The following is a 12,748-nucleotide window of genomic DNA, read 5'->3' on the forward strand; positions in this document are numbered from 1 at the left end:
GCTATCATATTTGTGTGCCTAGAAAATGTGCAGGTTGTGCACGCCTGGCACAAATTGTTCATTTGGTGCTAACCTCTGAATTCCTCTCAATATTCCCAATTTTCTTTTTTGGGGGGGGCATACACTCGACCTTGAAGTCACATCTATCAGGAAATCGAGTGACCGTCCTCTGCTGCTGAATTATTGGCGATTGCCCCAAGTGATTTTCAGCACGGATGCCCTTACTGGTGTGGCTTTTGGGAACCTTACTGTCCTGGAGCTTGAATCATCTCTCAATCATAATTTTCTTCCCTTCTCTTTGAACTGCCAGCACAACCCTCCCCTCACCCTCCCACTCTTGTGTTGAAGAATTGAATAGCTCACAGATAGAGGAAGAGTAAAACAGCGAGACAGAGGGGGAGAGAGCGAGTACAAAAGGCATAAAAAAGAGAGAAAGTGATAATGCTCTGGTAGTTAACAAAAAAAAATAAGGTCAGAGTTGACATATGAGAGGTGACACCATCGCCCATCAGGACGGTACCCGCTCGCTTGCTTTTGTTACATATTCTTGCCATCTTATCATTTCACAGACGGCTGGCGCAAGAGGCTGATGTGACAAGGCTCTCTATCCATCTGGGCACGCTCTATTTTCACCAACGCTCATTTCGCGGGGGCACCGGAGCACAACGCCCAAATGGTGTGTCGGTGTCTGTAGTGGACCAGCGAGGGTCTGAGTCACCGGCTTAGCGCACCCACACTGCCATGATACAGCATAGAATAACAGCCTGACAGGGCTGCCTGGCGGAGGCAGTGTGGATTGTGTGGCCCGTTCTTTGTGTATTTGTGTGTGTGTGTGTGTGTTCACTCTGTGTATTTTGTACCTGTGTGGGTGGGTGAGAATGTTTAGGGAAAAAAAGTCTTATCCACACTCTTGTCCTATGTGCGCAGTCATGTCTGCAATGCAGCACTAGGATTTTTTTTTTTTTCAGGAGTCAGTATTGTTTATATTGTGTTGTCTCAACACCTCCCAAGGCTGTTTTGTTAGATGAGAGGATTACTGACGCCATGGGGAGCAGAAGGATGATTTTCTGATTATATAGTGCAGACACCCCAGCCATTGCAGGATCACTTTTACATCTGCTCCTTGTCAAATGTTCCCCTGAAATAGGCACAAACTGGGAGTAAACATATGGATACAAGTCAATTTTCACAGTTCGATCGCCCAAGAGAATCAAAATGCTGTACGGGAGACATAATCACCCCTGTGAGAGCCAAAGTCAACCCCCGATTCTCGTGCTGAGATGATCTGATGGGATGATAGGACACATTTAGATCTAGATGAGCTTTGGACAGTGATGTTTTGTTTCTCTTTCTCTCTCTCTCGCTCATAAACAGATGTTTGTACTATTAAGCATGAAAGGCAAAACAGGCATAATCACCTATATATGAGTGAAACGGGCTGATTTACATACTGCTTTGAAGAGTAATGTGCCCGTTTCTATGCAGCTTAGTGCAGTTCTACTTCTTAAGGAGTTAGTGTACTGTATCCTCCAAGTGCATTTAATGAAAGAAAAGTAGTGCAATATTTATAAGCAATTTTTTTGTCATTTCACATTTAGAGGATACTTGCTACTCTGTTAAGGGATTCAACGAGCAGCAACCTCTTGGGCTGGAAAGTGAAGACAAATAGACTCCCGTGCTAAAATTGGCCAATTTAAAGCAGAAATTGACAAGTTTTTATCCTGGTACAGAGAATCGCTTTTGATTTGTATTGCTAATTTCTCATTCCCTGACAGGTGCAGTCGTGGTAATGTGATCTAAAGTGGTTCAGTCACAGTAGAGTAAAAAATATCCTTGCGACAGGGAAAAATCAGTGGTTGTCCACAGATTGTGCTGAATTTTTTTGCCTTCAGCAACTGTTTGCAAGTAGTTACGACCAACTAGATGTCCAGAGGTTGAGTGCGGAACAACTGCAATCTCTGGGCGACCACTTTCAATCCAAAGTCACCATGGGGCGATTGTGGCTCAAGATTTTGGAGTTTGTGTGTGTGAATGGGTGGATGACTGAATGTAGTGTAAAACGCTTTGGGGTCCATAGGGACTAAGTAAAGCACTAAACAAATACAGGCCATTTACCATGTGGGAGGCAACCTGTCTCCAAACAGTCGCAGCCTGACTCAAACAGACTGCAATTAGTCTCAGATAGGTTGGCGAAGGATTGCAAATAATTGTTGTATATAAACAAAGATTGTCTCAGATTTACACACAACTCGTCACTAAGAGCATCTCTGTGGAACAGGAAACTCGGCTCGTCTGGTTGCCAGCTGTTTGTATTCTGGTTATACTCCTATATACAAGCTAGGATGCTTGTGTCATTTTTTAGATCATCACTGTCCTGCAGCAACTGTGTGATTGTTTGCATTATTTTTGAATTTCTGGTTCAAATTTATTTAAAACTTAAATAAACTTTAAAACTCTAAATGCAAGTAGTTGATGTGAATTTTTGTTTCATGTGAATTTCTATAAATGTAGACAGCAACAGCAATTTTTGCCAGTGTATCACAGTTAATTGGTGTATTATAACAAACAGTTTGTCTGTAATTGACATCTCGACCCCATTCAATCTCAGGCTGCTTTAAGAAATTCCAACTTTGATATGGTTTACATTTCTACTTGGACGGTTAGCTTAAACAGTAATGGTCACCGCTCCTTCAGGAGTGCTAACTTCTTCAGCTATGATTAATGAAATTGCATAAATTGTTTTGCAGAAAGAGCACCCCCCCCCCCCCCCAAACCCACCCACCCCAAGATCTTCCTGTTAAAAAGGAGTTTTTCATTCCCATTGTTGCCAAGTGCTTTTGTGATATTGAACTGAATTGAATTGAAATCACCCTTAACTGCTTCAACCCATATGCAGAACTTTTCAGAGTTTAGTATCCGTTATCTCCATTTGAAACTGAAACTATTATTTATTTAACTTGCTCACAACCCGATGAGGCTCAGCCACGACGTCATGGTCCTTCTGTTACCTGGGAATGGACCCACGTTCTGTTGTGTTGCATGAGTGTGACATGCTGGAAGATAAGATCCAAAGCTATATATGGTACAGGTGAGGTCATATTTATTTCAGATATGAGAACCTGGATGATTTGTACCTGCTACGCTGGCTGCATAAACCATAACAGTAAGAAGGAACAGACTCTTCTCACCTACATATAAGTGTGTGTGTGTTTATTTTCCCCTGCACTCTTTCCTTATTCTCTTCACTGCAAGGGTCCGCCCTGGCAAAGTCTGCATTGTCCCGTTTCCCATCAGCTACCCCCGTGTGCTTCCTGTCCCCATCAGCGTTTAACCCGTGATTGGAGACAGCAGGCACTGCTCTCTCTGGAGGCCATGTCCAATCAGTAGAACTGAATCTGATACAGAAGGGAGAAAGCCAGGCAAGATCGTAGGCAATGTTTATTTTGTGATAGGAAGAAAAGCTTCTTTTTTTTAAAATCGCATATGAGTATTTGCATATAAATAACAGCCTGCTGGCTGTCAGGGAAGAGAGGGGTTTGAGAAGAGAGAGACAAATGAAGATGAAGTGTCAGGAGAGTAAAGTGCAGGCAAGATGGAGGGAGAGAGAACAGTTTTATCTGCTTGGGAGTAACGGGGGGAGGAGGATGGGAGGTAAATGTCACAGTAATCATTTAATAAGCTGGCCAGCTGGAGTCACCATGCAAAAATATCAATCTTTTCATCTTGATTAAATCTTATTTTTCTTGTATTTTACTAGAAAAAGTCAAAATGACATTATGTTGAATTCTGAAGGCAGACGAACTGTTTAACTTTCCGTGGATGTCATGGGAATCTTCAGGTCCTGTTTATAAAAGAGAAGCGTGGTTTTTCTTTGGAATCCACTGGACTGTCGTGGAGGTTTGATGTTACCTCAGAGTAAGAGAAGCTTACCAGAAATGTGGGATTTAGGCTGCCTCAGTTGCTTCTGTCTCCCCGTGTAATCCCGACTGACTCAGAGGTGTTAAGGTCGGGGTCCTGCGAGGCCAAACCACATGTTTGCTGAAGATGATTCTTAATTATTTTAAGCTCAGCGTTTGAGGTAAAGTTCCTGGAAAAACACCACCCAGCTTTATGCTGTAGGCTAATTGCACCCTAATTCTGTCTCCATATGTTTATCTTCAGTTTTTTGGGCCCAAATACAGGACACAATGTCAAACTGACTAAATTAGCAGGTATTAGGTAGTAAAATAGTAAAATTAAAGTATTTTAGTGATGTGAAGACGAAACATGCTATCAGGAATAAAATGTCAATAATACGAATATCTGGTAACAACCAAGGTAAGAACATATACTCTATAAAAGATGGAGGTTCACTGGTTTTAAACTCCCCATTTTGAAGCCATCAGCATTAATGTTTTGGCCACTGCCGTGTTATTTGTTTAGTTTTCTGACAGAAGTGACCACATCCATGTGCCTGCCTGTATTTTTTTGACCGCTACTTGAGCATTATACATTACACGTTACAATTGTCAACTCTGCATGTGCCCAGGCAGCAGACTTCAAAAAAGTATATCAGGAATGACGACTCTGCCATCAGGTCTCTAGCTGTCTGTGTTCCTGTGCACAACGGAGTGTATTCTAGCCTTACGGACAGCTGTAATGAGCACAGTTGACCTCAATCAGATGCAGAGTGTGGGAAGAAAACAAAGGGAGGAATTTTTTTTTTTTAAAAAAGGGAATAACCTTCAAAATAAAACAGGAAGTAACAGGACAGAATAAACGCATAAAGACGAGCCAAACGACTCATATGAGAAAAAAGGGAAAAATAAAAATACAGTAACAAGGCCCATAAAAGTGTGATTACTATAGAAACTATGGCTTCAGTTAATGTATAAAACCAATCTTTTCTTGGGAATAAATTGAGTTTTCCTGTGTGACAAAATGTTAGACAATTCCTTGAACTGTCTTGCTCCCCTGCGTCTCTCTGTGTATTTACAGACCCCTCTTCACACCCGGGTGGTTGTAGATTCTCCTTATTGTTGCCATATGGCCCATAACTGTAGTCATTGTAGCTTTTGCAGGCCCTCATTGAAGCTGTGCCATTACCTGCAGTAGACACCCTATTATTTCCCTTCTGCATTGTTGAATTCTCTTCTTTTCATACACTATTTCTGAGCCCTGCTCGCTGTTCTAGACATCCTACGGTGTGTCCATGCATATAGGTTACGTCTGAAAGGTCTCTTGCATGCAGAGGAGCAGAGCTGATTGCTTTATTGGCTGATGACTCATTCTCTTTTTTTCAACGTGCTGGAGGTACTTCAATCATGCAGGTAATCTCCCCCTGCACACTGGCAGCCGAGAGCTTACCTTTCCCACACATCAGAGCTATTTTCCTCTTAATTGAGACCCACTCTGCTGCGACAGCGTTTTCACAAGGTGGAAAATGGCAGGTCAAGATTTCAAGACATCTTTCTCCTCCACGCCTTCCTCTCTTGGCAAAAGTGGCTGTGAAGTTGATAAGTTCCTTCAGGGATCCTGGAGCCAGTACAGCTAAGACACTAGACTTCTTGAGGGCAAGTAAAGGTTTATGTCGCATCACCTCATAGATTGTATGCGCGTGTAGATTTGACTGCCGATCCTTGTGTGTTTATTCAATCAGCCCAGGCCTAATATATGCGCACTTTACTGATTGAATTACGCCAGGACTTTTATGGAGGAACATAGTCCCAAACCATCTCCTTGAGAGCTTATGAGAGAACAGACACTTCGCAGGAGTCTCTGTGGTGACCTGACTCAATCTGCATACGATTAACCCTCAGCAGACCTGTAACCCGCTTTATGAGCCCATCACCTCGTCTCCAGAAGGAGCACACTCTCACTCTCCTGTGACAGAAAACTGTGGAAGGAGCATGTGACATTTGTTTAGCTTTATTGTGTTGCCCTTTACGCAAGCTCATAGTTCTTTAATGCTTGTTTCATCTTCACATCTGTGCTAGATCTTTACAACACACAATTACGGACAAGATCTTCCATAAATATTTAGAGAGTTCATTTAGAATACATTTTCTGGTTTCTATAAAACTATTCCCACAAAAGTGGATGCTAATTCAGAAAAAGTAGTTTAGTGGAAAAATAGCTGTAGCTTGATTTGCAGCCCGATTGTTTTGAAGATGTGGGTAAAATTAAAAGAAGAATTTGTGTTTCAGTAAAAGGAAATACCTTAAATTGTGGCATGCACCGATTTAGTGCATTTATTTTAGTTTTTAAAGAAGTCTTTCTTTGACTTGAACTTGCTTTCAAACTTTACTATGCTCTTGTTTTGCCTTGAAAACTTTGCAGATGATATATCCAAGTAGAAGTGATTACCTTCAGCATCAAATTGCTTTCGAGCGAGCACCTTAATATCCACCTTAGTTCTTCATGGCATAGATTCATAAAGGTGCTGGAAACATTCCTCAGAGATTATGATAGCATCAAACATGATAGCAAGTTTGTTGGCTATACAACCATGAAACAAATCTCGTGTTCCACCACATCCCAAAGGAGCGCTATTGGATGGAGATCTGGTGACTGTAGAGGTCGTTTGAGTACAGTGAAGTCACTGTCATGGCTAAGAAACCAGTTTGACAAGATTTGTGCTTTGTGAGGAGGAACTTGGTGAACAATAATGCTCAGGTAGGCTGTTGAGTTGAACAGTTAAACTATTGAACTATGAAATTTGAGACTCGTAAGACCTTCTGTGGAGTTTTTTCATTTTTTTCCAATCTTCTAGTGTTTTGGTGAGCCTGTGTGACCTGTAGCCAGACTTTCCTGTTCTTACCTGACAGGAGCAGCAGTAAGTGTGGTCTTCTGCCACTGTCGCCCATTTGCTTGAAAATTTGAGGTGTTGTGCATTCAGAGATGCTCTTCTGCACACTCCAAAGCAGTTCAAAGCAATCTGGACATTCCCCTATGACCTTTGACCACTAAAAGGTATTTTTACCCAGACAACTCACTGGATATTTTCTCATTTCCCCAGACTATTCCATGCAAACCTCAGAGATGGTGATGTGGAAAAATCCCGGTGGATCATGCCATGCTATGTTCAAAATCCCTTAAATCACCTTTCTTCCTGATCCTGATGCTCGGTTTGCTCTTTAACATGTCATCTCAACCCACATTAAATTGCTGACCTATAATTGGCTGATTAGATTAGATTTGTCACAAGCATAAAGCATGAAGGGTAGCCTTTTTGTAAATGAGGCCTGTGTATTTTTGCACAGTTGGACAAATGAGACAAACATGGCTAACATAAAAACAAGGTGTGCTTGACAAATGGCCCTGTCTTTGCTTAATGGTGTGGTTAAGTCAGGAATGGAAGACCCTATTTCGATGTGTCATTGAATGCAGCTCTATAAAATCCTGATTTTGATGCAGAGTGAGGTTCAAACACTTGTTCTGTGATCATTTGGCAAAACGTGGCAGCTGACACTTAGCGGTGACCATTTGTCCAGCTGACAAGCAGGACCGTTGCAAGCTTGGACAGACTAAACACTCCCCCCACCCCTTTTCTTAAACGTATGCGTCATGGGAGTTTAAGGATGAGACACAGGCGCAGACATTGGTTACGAGTGTTCCAGACGCTGAAGTGCTGCTGGAGTTATTATCACTCAGCAGATTGGCCAATTCCCGCACCAATTGTGATCCAGCAGAATGGAAATCTGGTGAGCAGGGAAATGTTAATCAAGTTCAATTAGGCTTTGTACCATGTTTGTTTCCTGCCAACAGATCATGCAGAATCCCTACCCTGACTTGCCGAAATGAATGAAACTCTGTCAAAACTCTGAAACGGACAATTTGAGGATAGGTGGAAGATAAATGCAACAAGACCTTTAAAAAGCCGGGCTATAGGTCAACTTTACAGAGAAATTAATGTTTTTCTCTTTACTTCTTTCTAGAGATATTTACAAAGCCATCCAGGTTGGTCAGAACATCTTTGATCTCACAGTAATTTCACGGTTGAAATGACCTCGTGTTACATCTTTAGTGCTGTATTTCAACTACTGGACCTTTTTATCAGACACCCACGAATATGTACACAATTATTTTTCAGTCTGACGATTGTCACTTTGATTACAAATACCTTTTCTTTCTATGCAACTAAAGAAGTTTAGTCTACTGCCTCTCTCATTCTCAGAGAAATTATTTTTCTTCAATAAAATGGAAAATATGCAGCTTTAAAGAAATGACTGGACTGAATGTTTGTTTGCAGTCCTGATGGGAAAGGCAGTGACAGAGCCAGGCTGGTGGATGTTTAACAGCAAAGCGTTTACTGTGGCCTTTTTTCTTTTCTTTTTTCTTTTTGGTACCAAATCCAGTCTGCTCAGCCAAAAAGTACTTCTGAGTAAATCTATCTCTTTCTTTTCTGTCTGGGCTGCCAGAAAATGTTAGAGGGTGGAAAGACAAATTTATTGGTCAGTTAGCAGAGCTTAGAAGAGTAGTAGATTCCCCTTCATATTTCTAAGTAGTTCAGATCCCTCACTTAAAGACCCTATACAATACAGTTTCCCCATTTCATTTAAAAATAGCATTGATTTCCGTGGTATACAAAACAATTGCAACTAAGCCACATGAGGATTTCATTATAGTTAGAATTTGCCTTGGGTATATACTGGACAAATTTCTGAGAATCATCCCAAAGAAATCAAAACAATCCCTGTTTTAAAGTCCCCCCTCCTAGGTGGTCTTCAGGAGATCACCTGGTTTCCTGAAAAGCCTAGTTTTCGATTGCTCTGACCCACTTGCATTGTTAGGGTTAATGTAAGGGTTCTGTGTTGTGCAGAGCCCACTGTTACATTTAGACATTACGAACTCCTCTACTGATGACTGCTGTGTAGTCTCTAGGGGTGGGGAACTTCAGGCCTCAAGGGCTAGTGTCCTGCAGGTTTTAGATATCGCCCTGGGTCAACATACCTCAGTCAAATGATTCGTTCTTTAGCTGGCCTCTGGAGGACTTCAAGACATGTTGAGGAGGTATTTTAGCCATTTTAATCAGCTGTGTTGTATCAAGGACACATCTAAGACTTGTAGGACCCTTGAAGCCTAGAGTTCCCCCACCCCTGTTCTAGGTGGTGTTTTGGTGCAGTTCTCATCTGCAATGATCACCCTCCATATAAAAGTTGGCTCAATTTAATACAAATGTTATACACCTTAGACAGATCATGACCTCAAGGGACTGATCCAAATTTAGCAGGAGTACTGGAACACTAGCATCACTTCACAAGTTGATATCCTTGAAAGGAGACGAGCATATATTTGTCGTGAAACTGTTAGAACGGGTCTTTGCATGAGTAGGAGTGACTCCTGTCGGAGACGTTCAGGGTCTCCAGAGCAATGAGTTGCAATGACTTTCCATTGACTCATTGGGTAAGAATGTGAGTTTATCCATATCTGTGTTTTGGTCCTAACACCTGAAAGGAACAGTAGAAGAAGCCTCACAGTATCTCTGTACCATCTGTGGATGTAAGTAAAAACCTAAGAGACGTATCAGAAACATAATCTGTTACTTTGTGCATGCTTTTGCTAAATTATTTCATCTTTGTTGGAGCTGCTGCCTGCTTGTCTAACCTTTTACACTCTCCTGATGTTTTTATTAGTTGTGAGATTAAAACACTTCAGAGTCTCAATTAGGACACATGATTAGAAGCGAAACCATCTTGGCTGTGGTTGTCTTACCTTAAGCCTTCAAGTTATTATCGTCCACAAACTAATTAGCAAGTTCTCGATAAGCGAGGCTAGACCCGTTGTTGCCATAGAAACTGTTAGACTTAATAACAGTGAAAAGGATTGTGCTGTTGGGCAGCTCACGGAGCGCACCCCGCCCTCTCCATCATTTGAATTTGCTTAATTCTGTTTCTAGTTATATGCTCTTTGTACAATTTGAGGTTGTATTTTTCATTGTCTTGCTACCAGAGAGACACATTTAATTGAGGAAATCAGAGAAAGGTTTAGGGGGTCGCGTCAGAGCGTTGCATCTGAATGCGGGCTTCTCAGACTCGTTTAATGAAAGCAGCAACTTATTGTTGCTGATTTATGATCAAGTCAGATGAGGCAGATTTGGAACGGCTGCTGCCTGTAGGTGAAATGAACTGTCAGAGCTGCCTAACTGTGAAAAATAAAAGACTAATAACAGAAATTTAAAGGCATTGTTCAGCCCCAAGTTCTATAACGCTGCGTGTTGTAATTGAGCATTTTTGATTAGGTGACTTCCAGAGTTAGTTTTGTGTAAAAGTGCTTTCTTTCTTTCTTTCTTTCTTTCTTTCTTTCTTTCTTTCTTTCTTTCTTTCTTTCTCTTGTCTATACTTTTTTTTTTTTAGCCTGTCGCATCTGCTTAACTGATTTCCTGTTTCCTGTCTTATTTTAACAACTTTAGTATGACATAGATGAAGTGAACTATTGCTGAACTGAATACCAATTAAGTGACGAACAGAAAAGAATCACCTATCATGCAAGCAAATTAAGCACGGACAAATTAAATTCCTAAAGTGCTCAGGGAAGAAATGACTATTTGGGCCTGCGTCACCCCCTCACTCCTAGGCACATAGATTGGATGTGCTAAAATAAGTGCAAATAGGAGACAAATTAAAGGAAAAAGATTTGAATCCTTGAAAAAAGTAGGAAAATCAAAACTTTTGAAGATGCAAATTGACTGATCTGAAATTGTCAGTTATGTTGTCATAACATACAGAACAATATCTAACCATGTAATTTAAAACAAAAAATGACTGAAAAACATGTATGACACAAATTTTATATATATATATATATATATATATAATGTTTTTGTCTCTTTGAACATGTGTGGATGGAATCTTAAATCCATGTCTTTCTATCACAGTTCCTTATGCCACATTACTGTGCAGAAGCCTTTAGCCAGCCCTAAATTAAAGATCGCCTACGAGGTCATTCCCAAAGAGTTATTAACATCAAACTTGGCATATCTTGTCAGGGTGTGTTGTATGTCTTTGAAAAACTATGAGGAAACTGGACATGTGGAAGACAAAAGAAAAAATGACAGACTAAAAAAGAAAAATTAAAAACTATCCACAACAGTATCTGAAAGTCATGTCCTTAGGAAGTCCAGCAAATACCTGACACATGACCTGAGAGATTCATCCATCCAATCCAAATTTCAAATCTTTGGTAAAATTATGCTGTCAATATGTGCAGAGAAGGTGAGAGGAGAGAGGTACAACAGTGAGCATCTATAACCATCTGTAAAACATGATGGAACCGCTGTGATGGTTTGGGGCTGAACTTCAACCAGCAGTGTTCTATCAATCAAAACTGATAGAAAACAGAAATGTACTGGCAGATTCTGATCTGCAATGTAATGCCATTGTATACTGTATAAAAGTATACCTTGACAGAAAAGCACACAATGCTACACAGTCAGTCATGGATTGGCCTCCCAAGAGCCCAAACCTCAAAGTTAATGTAGCAGGCAGCCAATATCCAAAGAAAGTTTTGAATGTCCTTCAAGAATTCTGGAGAAATATTTCTGAAGACTACTTAAAGTAATGACAAAGCTAGCTAAGAGAGTTCAGGCATGTCTGAAGAATAAAGGTGGTAATACCAAATATTTACTGTCAGGCTTGTTAGAATTGTACCAACTCCATTTTCCCCTTATATACTGTATTTCCATGTACATTTACATATGAAGAAATGAAGGGTGACTCAACACTTTTGCGTAATACTTTATATTAAAGGTTTTTCAGGTGGAAAAGTATATATTTCATGAGACTGTCATGAGACTGACAGCAAAGTCTTCCTCTTCAAAGTCTCTGTAATTGTGATGGACTTCCACAGGTTCAGATTCAGGTTACTATTTGTTCCCACTGCAGTCATGAGTCATCCATCGTCACATGCAAACTCTCAATACGACCATAACAGACAATTACTAACATAGGATTTGCACATAGTACAAAAAGGTTCAGAAACCTTTGCCTAGAAGGAAAAAAACTGCAACGGGTGTGAGTCGTAGAGAAAAATTCAGAAATTCTGCCAGCCAACCGCTGTGACTGCCTGGTGTACATGGATGCCAGGTTCAGCTGTTCCACTGCTGATATCCTGGGAACATCTCCGTGTGCCACGATCTTGACATCTTTTTTTGTGTATTGTTCTCTTGAATTTCTTTCCCTTTTTTCTTGTTTTCTCCAACACATTAAGCACCCACAAGCACTGTTTCCTCCACGCTCAGCAGGACCCTTCCAGCCCCATACAGTACAGTACAATAACACAAATCAGCATGGTTAATGAATTCCCTGTTAACACCCCTCCCACATTTACCCCCCAATAACCGCAGCACACAGCACACCTCGCTGATTGGCGGTTGAGTTGCTTATTTGGTAAATAAAACATTTGTAGAAGCTCAATTAGCGAGGCCTGTTGAGTATGAGACAGCTGTGCTCACCAGCTGCTTTTTTAAAAAAGAGCTTTGCTGCAAGGTGAAGTGAGGAGAAAAGAGAATGTCAGGAACAGGAAGGGAAAATAGTGAAGGTAAGGTGAAGTAGTGTGAAAGCTTGTTTTTCATCAGAGTGGCCTCTTTTTGTTTCAAACATGTAAAACTGTGGCAGCACGGTAAAACTGTTTGTTCGTAGCTCACAAGCATAGGTCTTCATAAAGCTTTAGCTTTATTTAGAAAGTTGAAAACTGATCATTTTGTTGCAGCAGATTGCAGAAGAATTGGCAGTCTTGGTATGAACATGCATTTTTTGCCAATGCACCAACA

At 40.8% G+C, this 12,748-nt stretch overlaps 1 protein-coding gene across 4 annotated transcripts in view; it reads left to right on the plus strand.

Annotated features, from left to right (window-relative positions):
* Positions 1-12,748, plus strand: part of LOC113015675 (interleukin-1 receptor accessory protein-like 1-B) — a 333,561-nt gene that overhangs the window by 107,494 nt on the left and 213,319 nt on the right. Inside the window, exon 1 of one of the 4 annotated variants that reach the window (XM_026157788.1) lies at positions 11,543-12,516. The exons of the other annotated variants lie outside the window; for them this stretch is intronic. Coding sequence (XP_026013573.1) covers positions 12,486-12,516 — 31 coding nt within the window. The 5' untranslated portion in view covers positions 11,543-12,485. Of the gene's footprint in view, positions 1-11,542; positions 12,517-12,748 lie in introns of those variants that run through there. 4 annotated transcript variants of the gene reach the window in all.

Source organism: Astatotilapia calliptera, chromosome 23, assembly GCF_900246225.1.
Source record: "Astatotilapia calliptera chromosome 23, fAstCal1.2, whole genome shotgun sequence".
Lineage (NCBI taxonomy): Eukaryota > Metazoa > Chordata > Actinopteri > Cichliformes > Cichlidae > Astatotilapia > Astatotilapia calliptera.